This window comes from Nomascus leucogenys, chromosome 17, assembly GCF_006542625.1.
Source record: "Nomascus leucogenys isolate Asia chromosome 17, Asia_NLE_v1, whole genome shotgun sequence".
Classification (NCBI taxonomy): Eukaryota; Metazoa; Chordata; class Mammalia; order Primates; family Hylobatidae; genus Nomascus; species Nomascus leucogenys.
The window spans coordinates 89,650,912-89,672,877 of NC_044397.1; the positions used below are offsets into that span (position 1 = coordinate 89,650,912).

Below are 21,966 nucleotides of genomic sequence, written 5' to 3' on the forward strand. Positions count from 1 at the left end.
ATATATACAATTGATAGCAATAGGGATTGACTCTTGTCCTGGCTATAGCAATGCTGAGCTCGACTATTCTCTGAGGTCACCTCTCCTCTTGAAATGTCCATGATAAAAACAATTCCACCGCCACACACACAAACATACATGCACGTGCACACACATACACACGTACACACAAAGGCTATTTTAGTAATAATTGGGGATTTTAGTGATGCTAGGTTTTTTTGTTTTTTTGTTTGTTCTTTTTTTTTCTTTTCTTGAGACAGAGTTTCACTCTGTCACCCAGGCTGGAGTGCAGTGGCACGATCTGGGCTTACTGCAACTTCCTCCACCTCCCAAGTTCAAGTGATTCTCCTGCCTTAGCCTCCCAAGTAGCTGGGATTACAGGCACGCCAGGTGCCACGCCCAGCTAATTTTTGCATTGTTCAGTAGAGACGGGGTTTCACCAAGTTAGCCAGGATGGTCTTGAACTCCTGACCTCAAGTGATCCGCCCCCACCTCAGCCTCCCAAAGTGCTGGGATTACAGGCTGAGGCACTGTGCCTGGACAGCGGTCATTTGATTTGAAGGCCACCTGATTTCAATGTGACCTCATCCTAGCTTAACTGATTACACCTGCAAAGACCCTACTTCCAAGTCAGTTTCCTGCTATGATTTGAATGATGGCTTCCCCTCCAAAATTTATGCTGAAATCCCCAGTGTATTATCAATGTATGCTCTTTGGGATGAGCATCCTTATAAAAAAGCTCTGGGTTGAAGGGGGCACGGTTTGTTGGTTCTTCCGCCTTCCGCTGTGTGAGGATGCGGCTTTCGCCCAGAGGACCCCCCAACATAGGCACCATCTTGGGAGCAGAGTGCAGCCTTCACCAGAAAGCAACCTTGCTGGCACCTTGATCTTGGACTTCCCAACCTCCAGAACCATGACAAATCAACTTCTGTTCCTTATAAATTACTCGGTCTCAGATATTTTGTTATAGCAGCAAAAATGCCAAAGACAGTTAGAGTCTGAAGTTCCAGGTTGAGATAAATTTTGGGGGGACATTGGTTCAGCCCACTACAGTTTTCTCATCTGTAAAGTGAGCATGGTGATGAACTTGATGGTACCAATCTTCAGGTGGGCATGTGGATGTGTCATAAATTAATATGTTGCCTTTACTAGGGCATTAGCTTTTTTTTTCTTTTCTTTTTTTTTAAGACAGAGTCTCACTCTATCGTCCAGACTGCAGTGCAGTGGTGCTGTCTTAGCTCACTGCAACCTCCACATCCCAGGCTCAAACAATCCTCCTGCCTCAGCCTCCCAAGTAGCTGAGACTACAGGCATGCACCATCATGCCCGGCTAATTTTTATATTTTTGGTAGAGACAGGGTTTCACCATGTTGCCCAGGTTGGTAGAGACAGGGTTTCACCATGTTGCCCAGGCTGGTATTTAACTACTGGACTCAAGCGATCCACCTGCTTCAGCCTCCCAAAGTGCTGGGATTACAAGTGTGAGCCACCATGCCCCTACCCAGCTGGGCGCTAGCTTTTTTTTTTTTTTTTTCTTTGAGACGGAGTTTCTCTGTTGCCCAGGCTGGAGTGCAGTGGCGCAATCTTGGCTCAAGCAACCTCTGCCTCCTGGGTTCAAGCGATTCTCCTGCCTCAGCCTCCTGAGTAGCTGGGATTACAGGCATCCGCCACCACACCCAGCTAATTTTTGTATTTTATTTTATTTATTCGTTCATTTTTATTTTATTTATTTTTTTGAGATGGAGTTTCGCTCTTGTTGCCCAGGCTGGAGTGCATTGGTGCAATCTCGGCTCACTGCAACCTCCGCCTCCTGGGTTCAAGCGATTCTCCTGCCTCAGCCTCCCGAGTAGCTGGGATTACACGCATGAGCCACCACGCCCAGCTGATTTTGTATTTTTAGTAGAGATGGAGTTTCTCCATGTTGGTCAGGCTGGTCTGGAACGCCCGACCTCAGGTGATCCGCCCACCTCAGTCTCCCAAAGTGCTGGGATTATAGGCATGAGCCACTGCACCTGGCTTATTTAATTTAATTAATTTATTTATTTACTTTGAGACAGTGTTTTGCTCTTGTTGCCTAGGCTGGAGTGCAATGGTGTGATCTTGGCTCACCACAACCTCTGCCTCCTGGGTTCAAGCGATTCTCCTGCCTCAGCCTTGCGAGTAGCTGGGATTACAGGCATGAGCCACCACGCCTGGCCCATTTTGTACTTTTAGTAGAGACGGGGTTTCTCCATGTTGGTCAGGCTGGTCTTGAACTCCCAACCTTAAGTGATCCGCCCACCTCAGCCTCCCAAAGTGCTCAGATTACATGCGTGAGGCACCGCACCTGGCCTGTCACTAGCTTTTTATAAGCACTACATAAACGGCATGAATGGTGCCATGATTTTGCCTGACCTAAAACTTTTTGTCTCCTTTCTAACTTTCTAGGCTCCTGAGCTGACTCCATTGACCTGGAATTTTCTCTAACCTCGCAGCCAGTTGGACTTTTTGTTTTTGAGATGAGGTCTCGCTCTGTCACTCAAGCTGGAGAGCAGTGGTGTGATCATAGTCACTGCAGCCTCAATCTCCCAGACTCCAGTGACCCTCCCACCTCAGCCTTCCAAGTAGCTAGGACTAAAACACATGCCACCACACCTGACTAATTTTTTATTTTTTATTTTTTGTAGAGATGGGGTCTTGCCATGTTGCCCAGGCTGGTCTCAAACTCCTGGGCTCAAACTATCCTCCTGCCTCAGCCTCCCAAAGTGCTGGGATTACAGGCATGAGCCACCACCCCTGGCCCAGTTGGACTCTTAAAGAGGAAAAAACCCTTGTGCACCCATTGACAGCAATTACTACAATCACAAGGTACATATATATTTATTTTCACATTCTTACCAAATTTAACATACCTGTCTGTCATAGTGATACTTCCAAAAACTGAATCCCCCAGTATTCGAATAATATATATAAGTCTGGGATATCTGATCTCCACGGAAATATGCAAAAACCAAATTACTGACATGCTATATAAAAAAAAAAAAGAATGAATGAAAGAAAGATGCCAGCAAGTACACTCTGAACATTTATCCCAGAGAAATGAAAACTCATGTCCGCACAAAAATGTAGATGTCTGGACGTGACTGTTCGATGGGGCTGTTTCTAATAGCCAAAAAGTGGATACATGCCAGGCGCAGTGGCTCACGCCTGTAATCCCAGCACTCTGGGAGGCTGAGGCAGGCAGATCACTTGAGGCCAGGAGTTCAAGACCAGCTTGGCCAACATAATGAAACCCCATCTCTCCTAAAAAATACCAAAGTTGGCCGGGCACGGTGGCTCATGCTTGTAATCCCAGCACTTTGGGAGGCCGAGGCGGGCGGATCACGAGGTCAGGAGATCGAGACCACGGTGAAACCCCGTCTCTACTAAAAATACAAAAAATTAGCCAGGCATGGTGGCGGGCGCCTGTAGTCCCAGCTACTCGGAGAGGCTGAGGCAGGAGAATGGCGTGAACCCGGGAGGCGGAGCTTCCAGTGAGCAGAGATGGCGCCACTGCACTCCAGCCTGGGCGACAGAGGCGAGACTCCGTCTCAAAAAAAAAAAAAAAATACCAAAGTTAGGCCGGGCGTGGTGGCTCACACCTGTAAACCCAGCACTTTGGGAGGCTGAGGCGGGTGGATCACTTGACGCCAGGAGTTCAAGACCAGCCTGGCGAACATAATGAAACCCTGTCTCTTCTAAAAAAAAAAAAAAAAAAAAAGTTAGGCCGGGCGTATTGGTTCACACCTGTAATCCCAGCACTTTGGGAGGCCGAGGTGGACCAAGCACTTGAGCTCTGGAGTTCAAGACCTGCCTGACCAGTATGATGAAACCCCATCTCTACTAAAAATACAAAATTAGCCAGGCGTGGTGGTGCATGCCTGTAACCCCAGCTACTCGGGAGGCTGAGGCAGGACAATCGCTTGAACCCAGGAGGTGGAGGTTGCGGTGAGCCAAGATAGCGCCATTTTACTCTAGCCTGGGCAGCAAGAGGAAAACTCCATCTCAAAAAAAAAAAAAAAAAAAAAAAAATTAGCCAGGCCTAGTGGTGTGTGCCTGTAACCCCAGCTACTTGGGATCCCAGCTACTCAGGAGGCTGAGCCAGGGGAATCACTGAAGCCTGGGAGGCGGAAGTTGCAATGAGCCGAGATTGTGCCACCGCACTCTACCCTGGGTGACAGTCATAGACTGTTTATGTTATTAGTAAGGCTTCCAGGCAACAGTAGGCTATTAGTAATTAAGTTTGTTTTTTGGTTTGTTTTTGTTTTGAGACAAGTTCTGGCTCTATTGCCCCAGCTGAGTGCAGTGGCATGATCTCAGCTCACTATAACCTGCGCCTCCTGGGCTCAAGCCATCCTCCCACCCCAGAGACCCGAGTAGCTGGGACTATAGGTGCGCACCACCGTACCTAGCTATTTTTTTCTTTTTCTTTTTCTTTCTTTTCTTTTTTTTTTGTATTTGGAGTAGAGACAAAGTCTCACCATGTTGCCCATACTAGCCTCGAATTTGTGAGCTGGGATTACAGGTGCCTGCCAGCACGCCCAGCTAATTTTTTGTATTTTTAGTAGACACGGGGTTTCACTATGTTGGCCAGGCTGGTCTCGAACTCCTGACCTTGTGATCTGCCCGCCTCAGCCTCCCAAATTGCTGGGATTACAGGCATGAACCACCGCACCTGGCCAGTAATTAAGTTTTGGGGAAGTCGAAAGTTACCCGTGGATTTTCAACTGTGCGGGGTGGAGGGTGGTACCTCTAACCTCTACATTGTTCAAAGGTCAACTATAGATGGATGTATTTATAGTGTGTCAGCTGGTGGATCTGAAAACGTCCCCAAATCCTTTTCCATCTCCCAACCGTGCTCTGAGCCCATGGGAAATAACACTGACCAAGTTCTTGAGACCCAGTCTCAAGCCTTACACTGTCCTTATTTCTTTTTCTTTTTCTTTTTTCTTTTTTTTTTTTTTGAGACGGAGTTTCACTCTTGTTGCCCAGGCTGGAGTGCAATGGTGCGATCTCGGCTCACTGCAGCCTCCACCTCCCAGGCTCAAGAGATTCTCCTGCCTCAGCCTCCTGAGTAGCTGGGATTACAGGCACACGCCACCATGCCTGGCTAATTTTTTGTATTTTTAGTAGAGACAGGGTTTTGCCATGTTGGCCAGGCTGGTCTCGAGCTCCTGGCCTCAGGTGATCCACCCACCTCGGCCTCCCAAAGTGCTAGGATTACTATAGGAATGAGCCACCGTGCCCAGTCTTTTTTTTTTTTTTTTTTTTCGACAGTCTTGCTTGTTGCCCAGGCTAGAGTGCAGTGGCGTAATCATGGCTCATTGCAGCCTCGAACTCCTGGGCTCAAGCAATCCTCCTGCTGTAGCTGGGACTACAGGCACATGTCATCAGACCAGGCTAATTATGTTATTTTTTTGTAGAGATGGGGTTTCACTATGTTGCCCAGGCTGGTCTCAAACTCCTGGGCTTCAGCAATCCTCTTGCCTCTGCCTCCCAAAGTGCTGGGATTACAGGTGTGAGCCACCACGCCCAGACTTTATGTCTACTCATGATTATTTGTGTTCAGAGGAGAGCAAAAAAAAATGAACAATTATATACTTACACTTACCACACAAAACAAACTTCCAGTATAACAACAATTATCGCCAGAGACATGTGTAACAGGGTGTTTTACACCTGAAAGGCAAATATAATTTTGAAATGTTTATGAGTTCCCTGAAGTTTGGAGAAAAGTTTTTTGTTTTTTGTTTTGTTTTGTTTTTGAGACGGAGTCTTGCTCTGTCGCCCAGGATGGAGTGCAGTGGCGAGATCCCAGCTCACCGCAAGCTCCGCCTCCTGGGTTCACGCCATTCTCCTGCCTCAGCCTCCCAAGTAGCTGGGACTACAGGCACCCGCCACCACGCCAGCTAATTTTTTGTATTTTTAGTAGAGACAGGGTTTCACCGTGTTAGCCAGCATAGTTTCGATCTCCTGACCTCGTGATCCACCCGCCTCGGCCTCCCAAAGTGCTGGGATTACAGGCGTGAGCCACCGCACCTGGCCTGGAGAAAAGTTCAGAACAGGGTTTCTCATCCTCAGCACTACTGAAATTTGGGAGCAGATGGTTCTCCCTTGCGAGGAGTTTCCTGTGCATTGTAGGTTGCTTTTTAGCATCTGTATCTCTACCCACCACTCAATGCCAGTAGCACCTTCCTCTAGTGTTGACACCAAAAATGTCTCCAGACATTGCCAAGTGTCCTCTTGGGGGACAGAACTGCCCCCTGTTGGCCCGACTCAGTGGTTCACACCTGTAATCCTAGCACATTGGGAGGCAGAGGTGGGCAGATCTCCTGAGGTCAGGAGTTCAAGACCAGCCTGGCCAACATGGAGAAACCCTGCCTCTATTAAAAATACAAAATTAGGCCGGGCATGGTGGCTCATGCCTGTAATCCCAGCACTTTGGGAGGCCGAGGCGGGCAGATCACGAGGTCAGGAGATTGAGACCATCCTGGCTAACATGGTGAAACCCCATCTCTACTAAAAATACAAAAAATTAGCCGGGCATGGTGGCAGGCACCTGTAGTCCCAGCTATTCAGGAGGCTGAGGCAGCAGAATGGCGTGAACCCAGGAGGCGGAGCCTGCAGTGAGCCGAGATCACGCCACTGCACTCCATTCAGCCTGGGCAACAGAGCGAGACTCTGTCTCAAAAAAAAAAAAAAAAAGGAAAAAAAATTAGCCAGGCCCGTGGCTCACGCCTATAATCCCGGCACTTTGGGAGGCCAAGGTGAGGGGATCACGAGGTCAATAGATCGAGATCATCCTGGCCAACATGGTGGAACCCCATCTCTAGTAAAAACATACAAAAATTAGCTGGGTGTGGTGGCACGCACCTGTAGTCCCAGCTACTCGGGAGGCTGAGGCAGGAGGATCACTTGAACCCGGGAGGAAGAGGTTGCAGTGAGCCAAGACTGTGCCACTGCACTCCAGCCTAGTGACAGAGCAAGGATCCGTCAAAAAAAAAAAAAAAATTAGCTGGGCATGGTGGCACATGCCTGTAATCCCAGCTACTCGGGAGGGTAAGGCAGGAGAATCGCTTGAACCCGGGAGGCAGAGGGTGCGGTGAGCTGAGATCGTGCGATCGAACTCCAGCCTGGGCAACAACAGCGAAACTCCATTTCAAAACAAACAAACAAAAAATTAGCCAGGCGTGGTGGCAGGTGCCTGTGATCCCAGCTACTCAGGAAGCTGAGGCAGGAGAATCGCTTGAACCCAGGAGGTGGAGGTTGCAGTGAGCCAAGACTGGGCCACTTTATTCCAGCCTGGGTGACTGAGTGAGACTCCGTCTCCAAAAAAAGAAAAGTAAGTTTTTTTGTAAAGATGGCATTCTGCTCTGTTGCCTAGGGTGGACTTGAACTCCTGGGCTCAAGCAATCCTCTTCTTTTCTAAAGCTAACATTTGCCTCATCTTCACTTTTCACATCTTTCCTCCTGCATCAGAGTCCTCATCTCTCTCCCTCTTCATAAAGCTCGCCTTCTCTGCCGTCCCCTAGCCCTCATGAGAAGTGTGTGAGAGGGACAATGGTCATAATCCAGCTTGGTTACCAGACATCTACTGGTTATCTTCAGTTTTCCCTGGTCCTCCCCTGACACCAATCCATCACCAAGACCCGCTGATGTCTCTCGATTTTTTTTTTTTTTTTTTTTTAGACAGAGTCTCACTCTGTCACCCAGGCTGGGGCACAGTGGCCCAATCTCAGCTCACTGCAACCTCCACTTCCTGGGCTCAAGGGATCCTCCTGCCTCGGCCTCCAGAGTAAACTGGGATTACAGGCACACACCACCACGCCCAGCTAATTTTTTTTTTTTTTTTTGAGACAGAGTTTTGCTCTTGTTGCCCAGGCTGGAGTGCAGTGGCACAATCTCGGCTCACCACAACCTCCACCTCCCAGGTTCAAGCGATTCTCCTGCCTCAGTCTCCTGAGTAGCTGGGATTACAGGCATGCACCACCACGCCCGGCTAATTTTGTATTTTTAGTAGAGATGGGGTTTCCCCATGTTGGTCGGGCTGGTCTCGAACTTCTGACCTCAGATGATCCGCCCGCCTCGGCCTCCCAAAGTGCTGGGATTACAGGCATGAGCCACCGCGCTCAGCCTAATTTTTGTATTTTTAGTAGAGACCGGGTTTCGCCATGTTGGTCAGGCTACTCTCGAACTCCTGACCTCAGATGATCCGCCTACCGCAGACTCCCAAATTGCTGGGATCACAGGCGTGAGCCACCGCACCCTGCCAATGCCTCTTGTTTGTTTCAATCAGTCCAAGTGGCTTTTGTGGCTTGTGACTACAATGCATGATGGGAACACTAGGTTCCCAGTCTATGGATGGGGCCTCAGGCCAATTTTCATTTTGGTTGGAAAGGACAAAGTAACGTCCTGGGGCTGACATCCAAGTAGGAGCATCGCTTATACTTCCAACACTAATACCCTCTTCTCTCATGTTGACTACACTCAAACAAAATTTAAAAATACAAAATGTACATACCTAAAGACATGCTCCAAGAATTATTTTCATAATCATAAATATAGACTTTTTGATCCACTACTAACAGCAATAATGAACCAGCAAAATGTGCTGATGTCACTTCTGGTACGCCGACCTAAAAGTTATCATATGGATGATATCAGTGAAAGCATCTTTTCAAACATTGATTCAGAAACGCCGACTTCTAGACATGCATTGAAAAAAAAAAAAAAATTTATGGACGGGCACAGTGGCCCTCGCTTGTAATCCCAGCACTTTGGGAGGCTAAGGCGGGTAGATCACCTGAGGTCAGGAGTTCGAGACCAGCCTGGCCAACATAGTGAAACCCCGTCTATACTAAAAATACAAAAATTAGCCAGGTGTGGCAGCAGGCGCCTGTAATCCCAGCTACTCGAGAGGCTGAAGCAGGAGAATCGCTTGATCCTAGGAGGTGGAGGTTGCAGTGAGCCGAGACTGGCTCAGTCCAGCCTGGTGACAAGAGCAAAACTCTGGGAAAGAAAGAAAGAGAAGAAAGAAAGAGAGAGACAGAAAGAAGGAAGGAAGGAAGGAAGGAAGGAAGGAGAAAGAAAGAAAAGAAAGAAAGAGAAAGAAAGAAAGAAAGAAAGAAAGAAAGAAAGAAAGAAAGAAAGAGAAAGAAAGGAAAAGAAAGAAAGAAAGAAAGAAAGAAAGAAAGAAAGAGAAAGAAAAGAAAGAAAGAAAGAAAGAGAGAGAGAGAGAGAGAGAGAGAGAAAGCAAAAAAAAGAGAGAGGAAGGAAGGAAGGGAGGGAGGGCGGGCGGGACCGGGCACGGTGGCTCATGCCTGTAAACCCAGCACTTTGGGAGGCCAAAGCAGATGAATCACCTGAGGTCAGGATTTCAAGAACAGCCTGGCCAACATGGTGAAACCCTGCCTCTATTAAAAATACAAAAATTAGCTGAGTATGGTGGCAAGTGCCTATGGTCCCAGCTACTTGGGAGGCTGAGGCAGGAGAATTGCTTGAACCCGGGAGGTGGAGGTTGCAGTAAGCCAAGATTGCACCATTGCACTACAGCTTGGGCAACAAGAGCGAAACTCCGTCTTGAAAAAAAAAAAAAGAAAAAGAAAAAAACATTTATGGCCGGGCCTGGTGGCTCACGCCTGTAATCCCAACACTTTAGGAAACCAAGGCAGGCAGATCACTCAAGGTTAAGGGTTCAACACCAGCGGGCCAACATAACAAAACCCGGTCTCTAGTAAAATGCAAAAAAATTAGCCAGGCATGGTGGTGCATGCCTGTAATCCCAGCTATTCAGGAGGCTGAGGCACGAGAATCGCTTGAACCCAGGAGGCAGAGGTTGCAGTGAGCCAAGATCGCACCACTGCACTCCAGCCTGGGTGACAAAGACTCCATCTCAAAAAGCAAAAACAAAACAAAACAAAAAAACGAAACAAAAACAAAACACCATTTTCCATCCTGGCTGACATGGTGAAACCCCATCTCTACTAAAAATACAAAAAATTAGCCGGGTGTGGTGGTGAGCGCCTGTAGTCCCAGCTACTCGGGAGGCTGAAGCAGGAGAATGGCGTGAACCTGGGAGGCTGAGCCTGCACTGAGCTGAGATTGCGCCCCTGCACTCCAGCCTGGGCGACAGAGACTCTGTCTCAAAAAAAAAAAAAAAAAAAAAAAAAAAAATTAGCCAGGCTTGGTGGCTAATTTTTGGGATAATTCCAGCTACTCGGGAGGCTGAGGCAGGAGAATTGCTTGAACCCAGGAGGTGGAGGTTGCAATGAGCCGAGATCATGCCACTGTACTCCAGCTTGGGTGACAGGGGGAGACTCCATCTCAAAAAACAAAAACCACAAAATCAAACAAACAAAACAAAACCTTCTTGGATGACAAAGCCTAAAGTATAAATGATGAATGACTAGCATTAACTGCTAAGTGTCGCTTTTAGGAGAAATATTGGTATGTCGAGAATTGACAAAACTTTATTTTTATTTATTTATGTTGAGATAGAGTCTCAAGCTGTCACTCAACCTGGAGTGCAGTGGCACAATCATAGCTCACTGCAACCTCCAGCTCCAGGCTCAAGCAATCTTCCCACCTCAGGCTCGTGAGTTGCTAGAACAACAAGGCATGCACCACCACACCACCACACCAGCTAATTTTTCAAAATTTCATATAGAGTTGGAGTTGCCCTGGCTAGTCTTGAACTCCCGGGCTCAAGCAATCTGCCCACCTCAGCCTCTTAAAGTGCTGGGGTTACAGGCGTGAACCACCATGTCCAGCCCAAAACTTTATTTAGCATAGGTGTCGATGGTATAATTTCTCAAATATTCACTAAGGGTGTGGTTTTCCTGCTTTGGTTTGGGACAATTTTGGGGGGGGGCTCTTTTTTTTTTCTTTCATAAAGACAGTGTTCTCCCTATGTTGCCCAGGCTAGTCTTTTTTTTTTTTTAGACGGAGTCTTGCTCTGTTGCCCAGGCTGGAGTGCAGTGGTACGATCTCGGCTCACTGCAAGCTCCGCTTCGCAGGTTCAAGCCATTCTCCTGCCTCAGCCTCCCGAGTAGCTGGGACTACAGGCGCCTGCCACAACGCCCGGCTAATTTTTTGTATTTTTAGTAGAGACGGTGTTTCACTGTGGTCTCAATCTCCTGGCCTCATGATCCACCCGCCTCGGCCTCCCAAAGTGCTGGGATTACAGGCGTGAGCTACCGCACCCAGCCGCCCAGGCTGATATTGAACTCCTGGACTCAAGTGATCCTCCTGTCTTGGCCAATCAATGTGCAGGGATTACAGGCATGAGCCACTGTACCTGACTGAGGGAGTCTTGAAATTACTGCATGTAAAGTAAGATACCATCCCACCTGTCTATTATTTATTTATTTATTTATTTATTTTATTATTATTATTATTTTTTAAGACAGAGCCTCCCTCTGTCGCCCAGGCTGGGTGCAGTGGCTCGATCTCGGGCCACTACAACCTCAACCTCCTGGGTTCGAGCGATTCTCCTGCCTCAGCCTCCCAAGTAGCTGGGACTACAGGCCTATGCTGCCACGCCCGGATAATTTTTGTATTTTTAGTAGAGACGGGGTTTCACCATGTTGGCCAGGATGGTCTCAATCCCTTGACCTCGTGATCTGCCCGCCTCAGCCTCCTAAAGTGCTGGGATTACAGGCATGAGCCACTGTACCTGACCGAGGGAGGTCTTGAAATTACTGCATATAAACTAAGACAGCATCCCATCTATCTATAATATAACCAATGTAAGGAAGAGCACCTACATCCACTCTCTTTTTCTTTTTCAGGAATAAAAAGCCTATTTTGATAGTAGGGGCAGAATAAAACCAACCCTTCTTTAGGCTTAGAAATTGCCCTTAATGTCTTTAAGAGGTACATTGTAAAATAAACCTCTAAACTAACAAAAACAGACCAGTCTGATATCTCTGAACTGTATTTTCCCCCAAATATAACTTATACTAGCATCCTTTAGATCACTCAGTAAAATAACTACCTGCATTGATGTAGGGATGGTAAATGGAAGGAGACTAGTCTCAAAGTTATCTGTTGTGAAAAAAACTTGTTTCCTGAAATAAACAATAAATAAGTTAAATTAGGATAATGTCACACAAGGAAAGAAAAAAGACAATAGAAGTACTCTAAAATGTCTCCATTCAAACAAAATTTGCATTGTAACCAGGAGTCATTTAGATATAATTTACTTATTTTGCATAAATAAACGTCTGTAGTCCAGGTGTTTGACTTCTAGAAACAATAGTTTAAATGTGTGACTACATCAAATATAAAACTATATAAAATGTACATTGAGTGGCAGGATGGACTTCAGTTTTATAAGTTATATGGCTCTAGTTCCACTAAAGTAAATAGTTTTAGACCAGGAATGTGTATATAAGAAAGAAACAATTTGTTCCTTCATATAGGAAACTTTTAAATAGGAAAAGGCCATCCATGAACATGGTATATCATTTCATTATCCAGATCTCCTCCCCCAACTCCCCAGTAAATTTTCTGGTTTTCAACACATAACAATTACTGCGTTGTCCAGGTGCGGTGGCTCATGCCTGTAATCCCAGCACTTTAGAAGCCAAGGCAGGCAGATCACTTGAGGTCAGGAGTTCGAGACCAGCCTGGCCAATATGTTGAAACCCCATCTCTACTAAAAACACACATAAAAATTAGCCAGGCGTGGTGGCGCACACCTGTAATCCCAGCTACTTGGGAGGCTGAGGCAGGAGAATCGCTTGAACCCCGGGAGGCAGAGGTTGCAGTGAGCCAAGATCACGCCACTGCACTCCAGCCTGGGCGACAAGAGCAAAACCCTGTCTCAAAAAAAAAAAAAATACTGAGTTAATTCCTATTCCTTTTAAATTTTTTGTTGCCATCATGAATGGTATTTTTCATAATAGCCTTAAAAAAAAGAAAAAAAGAGAGAGAGAGATGGATGGCTGGGTGCGGTGGCTCATGCCTGTAATCCCAGCACTTTGGGAAGCCCAGGTGGGTGGATCACCTGAGGTCAGGAGATAGAGACCAGCCTGGCCAGCATGGTAAAAACCCTGTCTTTACTAAAAACACAAAAATTAGCCAGGCGTGGTGGTGCACGCCTGTAGTCCCAGCTACTTAGGAGGCTGAGGCAGGAGAATCGCTGGAACCCAGGAGGCAGAGGTTGCAGTGAGCTGAGATTGTGCCACTGCACTGCAGCCTGAGCGACAGAACAAGACTCCATCTCAAAAAAAAAAAAAAAAAAAGAGAGAGAGAGAGATGGGTCTTGCTGTGTTATCCAGGCTGGTTTTGAACTCCTGGGCTCAAGGAATCCTCTTGCCTCAGCCTCCTAGCCATAATTACGTTTTAAAATTGGTCATGGCTGATTTATAAAAGAACTGCTGATGACAGAGACGGTCTCTGTCATCTAGACAGGGTACAATGGTGTGCTCATGGCTTACTGCACCCTTGAACTCCTGTGCTCAAGTAAACCTCCTACCTCAGCCTCCCAAGTAGCTGGGACTACAGGTGCACACTGCCACCCCCAGCTAATTTTCTTTCTTTCTTTTTTTTTTTTTTTTTTTGAGACAGAGTCTCACTCTGTCGCCAGGCTGGAGTGCAGTGGTGCGATCTCAGCGATCTCAGCTCACTGCAACCTCTGACTCCTGGGTTCAAGTGATTCTCTTGCCTCAGCCTCCCGAGTAGCTGGGACTACAGGCAGGCACCACCACGCCTAGCTAATCTTTATATCTTTAGTAGAGATGGGTTTTCACCATGTTGGCCAGGCTGGTCTCGACCTCTTGACCTCGTGATCCCCCGACCTCGGCCTCCCAAAGTGCTGGGATTACAGAGGTGAGCCACCAAGCCCGGCCCACCCCCAGCTAATTTTCTGTATTTTTTTTTTTTTTTGTAGACACTGGGATCTTGCTATATTCCCAGGCTGGTTTTGAATTCCTAGCTTCCAGCGATCCTCCAGCGATCCTAATGCCTTGGCCTCCCAAAGTGCTGGTACTATAGGCATGAGTCACTGCACCTGGCCTCCGGTCCCCTTTTTGATGCTGCCAGATTGATGTCTTGAATACAAACATGCAGCCCCACATCGTCCACTACCCTCAGGGTGAGGGTAAGCATCTTGGCATGGTGGACATACCTGGTTTCCTAACCTGCTACCCTTACGAACTCACGCGCATGCTGGGCATGGTGTTTTCATTCCTTTGCATGCTCTGCTCTCAGCCCATACACATCTGGTTGCTCCCACCATCCCGGTGAACTCCTATTCATCCTTCAAAACCCAGTTTTGTCATCGACTCCCCAGTGGAAACTTCCTAGGCATTTTTCCCTGAGGCATCCCAAGAGTGCTTATATCAAGCATCTTTGACAGGTGGTACCACACTATACTGCAGTTATTTTAGTTGCTGGCTGATCTCTTCATCTCCCTTCCTCCAATTCCAGCTCCTGACTATGGACTCCCTACAGGCCAGTAACTAGCAACACAGGACAGAGCCGTCTTCTTTACTGTTTGTTGAACGAATGAATGAGGGCAAATCTAAAAGAAGGTAATTGCAAACGAAGGTAACTTTAATTTCAAAGGAAGATTCCTTTAATTTCAAAGGAAGGTAACAGTACATAAAATTGCCGCTTACCCTAGATATAGTGCTATATTTTTCTCGCAAGGATGTTTAATCAAACGCGTTGTTGTAGACTGAAAATACAGGCGGTCCTAGAGAGATAATCACAAAATCTTAATATCAATAACCATAAACAGCTGATAGAAACAATTTTTTTTTTTCGAGACAGAGTCTTGCTGTGTCGCCCAGGCTGGAGTGCAGTTGCCCAATCTTGGCTCACTGCAAGCTTCACCTCCCAGGTTCACGCCATTCTCCTGCCTCAGCCTCCCGAGTAGCTGGGACTACAGGCATCTGCCACCATGCCCGGCTGATTTTTTCTATTTTTTTTGTAGAGACAGGGTTTCACTGTGTTAGCCAGGATGGTTTCGATCTCCTGACCTTGTGATCCACCTGCCTTGGCCTCCCAAAGTGCTGGGATTACAGGCGTGAGCCACCGCATCCGGCCAGAAATAATTTTTAATACGCACCATTATCAACATAAAGGGTGAAATCCGAATTAGGTAGGTGGAATGTACCAATGTCATCTTCCTGTTTTGACCTTGTACTATGATCATGTCAGATGTGACTGCTGGGGGAAGCTGGCGGAAGGGCTTGGGACCTCCCTGTACTGGTTTTGCAACTTGCTGCAAATCTATAATTATGTTCAAATAAACAGTTTTTTTTTAATTCACAGGGTGGGCCAGGTGCGGTGGCTCACGTCTGTAATCCCAACACTTTGGGAGGCTGAGGCAGGAGGATTTCTTGAGGCGAGGAGTTCGAGACCAGCCTGAGCAGCATAGCAAGACCACATCTCTACAAAAAACATAAAAATTAGCTGGGCATGGTAGTGCATGCCTGTAGTCCCAACTACTGGGGAGACTGAGGCAGGAGGATGGCTTGAGCCCAGGAGTTTTAGGCTGTAGTGAGCTATGATCTCAGCACTGCACTACATCCTAGGCAACAAAGAAAGACCCTGTCCCTAAAAGAAATGATAATTTAAAAATTAAAAAAATTCAGGCCAAACGCTGTGGCTCACCCCTGTAGTCCCAGCACTTTGGGAGGCTGAGGTGGGCAGATCATGAGGTCAGGAGGGAGTTCGAGACCAGCACGGCCAACGTGGTGAAACCTCGTCTCTACTAAAAATACAAAAATTAGATGGGTGTGGTGGCGCATGCCTGTAATCCCAGCTACTTGGGAGGCTGAGGCAGGAGAATGGCTTAAACCTGGGAGGAGAAGGTTGCAGTGAGCCGAGGTTGCACCACTGCACTCCAGCCTGGGCGACAGAGCAAGACTCCGTCTCAGAAAAAAAAAAAAATTAACAGGGTAATTATTCATATCACATCTCATACCTATACACGTTACTATTTGTTTACAGATGATTAGTTATTTGAAAGGCCAGAGAATGATGAATATTAAACATGTTAGAAACCAGTCACTTGAAGATTGTTTCACAATGCTGACACCATTTTGAAATTATGCATTTTTTTTTTTTGAGACAGTCTTGCTCTGTCGCCCCAGGCTGGAGTGCAGTGGCGCGATCTTGGTTCACTGCAACCTCTGCCTCCTGGGTTCAAGCAATTCTCCTGACTCAGCCTCCCGATAGCTGGGATTACAGGTGCGTGCCACCATACCAGGCTAATTTCTGTATTTCTAGTACAGACGGGGTTTCACCGTATTGGCCAGGCTGGTCTTGAACTCCTGACCTCAGGGATCCGCCCGCCTCGGCCTCCCAAAGTGCTGGGATTACAGGCATAAGCCACCTCGCCTGGCCAAAATTATGCAATTTTGTCAATAGGAAACGAATTTGAACTGACAGAGTATTTTTTCTTCATGTATTTTAAGCATGAAGTAAACTACATTTCCTGTGACATTATATGAGGTAAACAAAGTAATAGGGTTTGCTTCTACTGTTACTATGCATTTTAAAATCTCCTATCAAGGCTGGGCACAGTGGTGAACGTCTGTAATCCCAGCACTTTGGGAGGCTGAGCCAGGTAGGTTACTTAAGTCCAGGAGCTCGAGACCAGCCTGGGCAACATGGCAAAACCTCGTCTCTACAAAAATACAAAAATGAGCTGGGCATGGTGGCACACATCTGTAATCCCAGCTACTAGGGAGGGCGAGGCATGAGAATCACTTGAGCCAGGGAGGCAGAGGTTGCGGTGAGCCAAGATCGCGCCACTGCACTCCAACCTGGGCAACAGGTCAAGACCCTGTCTCAAAAAATAAAATCTCCTATCTGAGAGAGAAGTAAACAGAACACTCGATAAAAACTCAGACCATCTTAGTTCTATTCCCACTCCTTCCTCTTGGTGTTGTTCAGGTGACTTGATCTCTCTAAACTTGTTTCTCAGTGAAATGGGAAAGATTAATCCCTACTTCAAAGGGGAAAGAATTGTAAAGGCTGAATGATCTTAAATGCTTGACAACACCGGCACCCAAGAAATACAAAGAAGTGTTACCTCTGATCCTGTACTTACACAAAAGTAAAGGATGAATTTAAGTGTGGAGCCACATACCCCTTGAATGTCCTGTATGACAGTAAACACTTTTCCTGTCCTCACTGTGCGAGCACTAGAAGTGACAAGAAAGACCATCTGTCAATTTTTATTGAATATTTAGCATGACTCCCCCTACTCAGCCACCTCAGGGTCAACCCTAAAGTATCTGTTCTTTTTTTTTTGGGACGGAGTCTCACTCTGTCGCCCAGGCTGGAGCGCAGTGGCACGATCTTGGCTCACTGCAACCTCCGCCTCCCAGATTGAAGTGATTCTCCTGCCTCAGCCTCCCGAGTAGCTGAGACTACAGGCGTGCACCACAACACCCAGCTAATTTTTTATATTTTTAGTAGCGATAGGGTTTCACCATATTGGCCAGGCTGGTCCTGAACTCCTGACCTCGTGATCCGCCTGCCTCTGCCTCCCGAAGTTTTGGGATTACAGGCATGAGCCCGGCCAAGTATCTGTTCTTGATGCTCTTCGGGTTATAGGAGGCCCTAGAAAATTGGATGAGGCTGGGCATGGTGGCTCATGTCTTTAATCCCAGCACTTTGGGAGGCCGAGGCAGGTGGATCACTTGAGGTCAGCAGTTCAAGACCAGCCTGGCCAATTTGTTGAAACCCCATCTCTACCGAAAATATGAAAATTAGAGCCAGGTGCGGTGGCTCACACCTGTAATCCCAGCACTTTGGGAGGTCAAGGTGGGTGGATCAGCTGAGGTCAGGAGTTTGAGATCAGCTTGGCCAACACGGTGAAATCTCATCTCTACTAAAAATACAAAAAAGTTAGGCACGGTGGCTCACACCTGTAATCCCAGCACTTTGGGAGGCCGAGGCAGGTGGATCACCTGAGGTTGGGAGTTCAAGACCAGCCTGAGCAACATGGAGAAACCCTGTCTCTACTAAATATACAAAATTAGCCTATTAATATACAAAATTAGCATGTGATGGTGCATGCCTGTAATCCCAGCTACTCAGGAGGCTGAGGCAGGAGAATCGCTTGAACCTGGGAGGCAGAGGTTATGGTGAGCCAAGATTACACCATTGCACTCCAGCCCGGGCAACAAGAGTGAAACTCCATCTCAAAAAAAAAAACAAAAAAAACAGGCTGGGTGTGGTGGCTCACGCCTGTAATCCCAGCACTTTGGGAGGCCGAGGCAGGCGAATCATGAAGTCAGGAGATCGAGACCATCCTCGCTAACACGGTGAAACCCCGTCTCTACTAAAAATACAAAAAAATCAGCTGGGCGTGGTGGTGGCACCTGTAGTCCCAGCTACTGGGGAGGCTGAGGCAGGAGAATGACATGAACCCGGAAGGCAGAGCTTGCAGTGAGCCGAGATTGCGCCACTGCACTCCAGCCTGGGCAACAGAGCAAGACTTCGTCTCAAAAAAAAAAAAATTAGCTGGGCAGGGTGGCGGGCGCCTGTTATCCCAGATACTCAGGAGGCTGAGGGCTGAGGCATTAGAATGGCTTGAACCTGGGAGGCGGAGGTTGCAGTGAGTTGAGCTCTTGCCACGCTGCACTCCAGCCTGGGCGACAGAGCAAGCCTCCGTCTCAAAAAATAAAAAGAAATTTGTATGAAACTCCTCTCCCAGAAACAGACATAAGTACACACAAAATGTAGAAATGATTTCTGATAATTTCTTTTTTTTTTTTTTTTTTTGAGACAGAATCTCGCTCTGTCACCCAGGCTGGAGTGCAGTGGCGCGATCTCAGCTCACTGCAAGCTCCACCTCCCGGGTTCACGCCATTCTCCTGCCTCAGCCTTCTGAGTAGCTGGGACTACAAGCGCCTGCTACCACACCGGCTAATTTTTTGTATTTTTAGTAGAGACGGGGTTTCACCGTGTTAGCCAGGATGGTCTCGATCTCCTGACCTCGTGATCCGCCCGCCTCGGCCTCCCAAAGTGCTGGGATTACAGGCGTGAGCCACCGCGCCCGGCCAAGAATTTCTAAAGGCTCCTTCACAGACCCCAGTTGAGGAAGATTATGAAGTCCTGCAACAAGGTATTTAGGGCTCCTTTAGGGAGTGTGTGGTGACTGGAAGGACGGTATAGTTTACAGCAGAGGTGCTCAATCTTGAATATGCATCAGAATCACTGGCGGGGTGGGGGGGTCTTGATAAACCACCGTTTGCTGGGTCCCACTGCCAAGTCCCCGAGTCAGTAGGTCCAGGGAACTGCATTTCTAACCAATTATAATAAATTCCCCGGTGATCTTGATGCTGCTGATCCAGGGACCATTCTTTGAGAGCCTGTGTGGGGAAATGAGAGAACTGGATATAACCCACCTTTTCAGACCTGGAGACAAATCCTACTAGTAAATTTCACTGGAAAATGTTTCTCCCCACTTACTAGCTAAGTGTTGTTAGGCAAGTGTGTCTTTAATTTTCCTAGGTATGCTTTCATATCTATAAAATAAGGGTATTGGCCAGGCACGGTGGCTCACGCCTGTAATCCCAGCACGTTGGGAGGCCGAGGCAGGTGAATCACGAGGTCAGGAGTTCAAGACCAACCTGGGCAACATGGTGGAACCCTGTCTCTACTAAAAACACAAAAAATTAGCTGCACGTGGTGGCAGGCGCCTGTAATCCCAACTACTATGGAAGCTGAGGCAGGAGAATTGCTTGAACCTGGGAGGCGGAGGTTGCAGTGAGCCGAGACCGTGACATTGTACTCCATCCAGCCTGGGCGACAAGAACAAGACTCCGTCTCAAAAAAATAAAATGAAATAAAACAGGGATATGGCTGGGCGAGGGTGGCTCATGCCTGTATTCCCAACACTTTGAGAGGCTGAGGCAGGAGGATCACTGGAGCCTAGAAGTTCAAGACCAGCTTGCCGGGCGCGGTGGCTCACGCCTGTAATGCCAGCACTTTGGGAGGCCGAGGCGGGTGGATCACGAGGTCAGGAGATCGAGACCACGGTGAAACTCCGTCTCTACTAAAAATACAAAAAATTAGCCGGGCGCGGTGGCGAGCACCTGTAGTCCCAGCTACTCTGGAGGCTGAGGCAGGAGAATGGCGTGAACCTGGGAGGCGGAGCTTGCAGTGAGCCAAGATCGTGCCACTACACTCCAGCCTGGGCGACAGTGCAAGACTCCGTCTCAAAAAAAAAAAAAAAAAAAGACCAACCTGGGCAAAACAGTGAGACCCCATCTCTTTTTTTTTTTTTTCCTTTGAGACAGACTCTCCCTTTGTCACACAGGCTGGAGTGCGATCTCGGCTCACTGCAAACTCCACCTCCTGGATTCAAGCGATTTTTCTGCCTCAGCCTCCCATGTAGTTGGGATTACAGGCACCTGCCACCAAGCCCGGCTAATTTTTGTATTTTTAGTAGAGAAAGGGTTTCATCATGTTGGCCAGGCTGGTCTGGAACTCCTGACCTCAAGTGAGTGATCTGCCCACCTCCATCTCTCAAAGTGCTGGGATTACAGGCGTGAGCCACTGCGCCCAGCCAGTGAGACCCCATCTGTACAAAAAAATAATAATAAATAAGGTTAAGGAATCATTAGGAATCTTCCTGTAAACATCAAATGAAGCCATACACCCTAGGAATACAGCTCACAGGTCCCTACTGAATGTGACAGTTTAGTCCAGGTGGGAGTTCCCTGAGGGCAGGAACGGAGTTTCAGCAACTGGTCCCCATGGCAGGCTGGAGTATCCACTAACATTTACTGAAATTTCAAAATGTGCTGGGTAAGGCTGGGCGCGGTGGCCCACACCTGCAATCCCAGCACTTTGGGAGGCGGGGGTTGCAGTGAGCAGAGATCGCGCCACTGCACTCCACCCTGGGCAACAGAGCAAAAACTCCGGCTCCAAAAAGAAAAATAAGTGGGAGGGTTAGGCCGGGCACGGTGGCTCACGCCTGTAATCCCAGCACTTTCGGAGGCCGAGGCAGGTGGATCACGAGGTCAGGAGATCGGGACCATCCTGGCTAATACGGTGAAAGCCCCGTCTCTACTAAAAATACAAAAAAAAATTAGCAGGGCGTGGTGGCGGGCGCCTGTAGTCCCAGCTACTCGGGAGGCTGAGGCAGGCGAACGGCGTGAATCCAGGAGGCGGAGCTTGCAGTCAGCCGAGATCGCGCCACTGCACTCCAGCCTGGGCGACAGAGCGAGACTCCGTCTCAAAAAAAAAAAAAAAAAAAAAGAGGTGAGAGAGCTTAATATTGGGCTGGGAGGATGGGGTGGACTAGGGTGAGCGAGGCGTCAAGTTCGATTCCTAAAAAGAGTAAACGGGGAGCCTCAGTGAGGTTGGGGAGCAGGCCTCGGCTCCAAGATGAACCAGCACCCTCCCGACCCACGGCAGCACACCAGCCCCAGGAGTCCTGGCAGCCCCACCGGCAGAGCTGAGCTGTGACCAGCGGTCGGAGCCACATGGTCACAGCCGCCACCAGCATCAACATCAGCCTCGACTTGGGCTTCCGCCGCCACCACTGCCCCTCAACCGCCACGGGGAGTCGCTGCACAATCCGAGTACGTGCAGACTGAAGACTGCGCATGCGCATCAATGAGTCCCGGGGGCTGGCCTCCGCTCACTGCAGCCCCGCGCTCCGCCTGAACCTTGAGCATGCGCAGACGAATCCCAGGAAGCCCGAATCTGCGAACCCCAAAGCGCGCTCAGAGCCTGAGTATGCGCACCCGGCCACCCGTGGCCAGTCTAGAGTCTGAGCATGCGCATGTCGTCCGCGCGCCTAAGCGTGTGCACAGGCTGCTCATGAGTTCCTAAACGTTGCGTTTGCAACACTACCAATGTTTCCTACGCGCGCTGGCGCAGGTCCACGGCCTTCCACATGACCGGAAAAGGCCTTCAACACTTAAAGCGGGAGACCGGAAGAGGCGGAGAAGATCCGGCGCTCGAACT

At 48.2% G+C, this 21,966-nt stretch overlaps 1 protein-coding gene across 1 annotated transcript in view; it reads right to left on the reverse strand.

Moving 5' to 3' along the window:
- The window catches only part of CATSPERD (cation channel sperm associated auxiliary subunit delta), a 55,416-nt gene extending 33,808 nt beyond the window's left edge, over positions 1-21,608 (reverse strand). The window contains exons 1-7 of the mRNA XM_030796297.1: positions 21,444-21,608; positions 17,126-17,180; positions 14,643-14,719; positions 12,014-12,086; positions 8,540-8,654; positions 5,630-5,697; positions 2,892-3,005 (exon numbers count right to left, since the gene is read on the reverse strand). Coding sequence (XP_030652157.1) covers positions 2,892-3,005; positions 5,630-5,697; positions 8,540-8,654; positions 12,014-12,086; positions 14,643-14,719; positions 17,126-17,180; positions 21,444-21,604 — 663 coding nt within the window. The 5' untranslated portion in view covers positions 21,605-21,608. The remainder of the gene's footprint in view (positions 1-2,891; positions 3,006-5,629; positions 5,698-8,539; positions 8,655-12,013; positions 12,087-14,642; positions 14,720-17,125; positions 17,181-21,443) is intronic.
- Between the last annotated feature and the right edge of the window lie 358 nt (positions 21,609-21,966).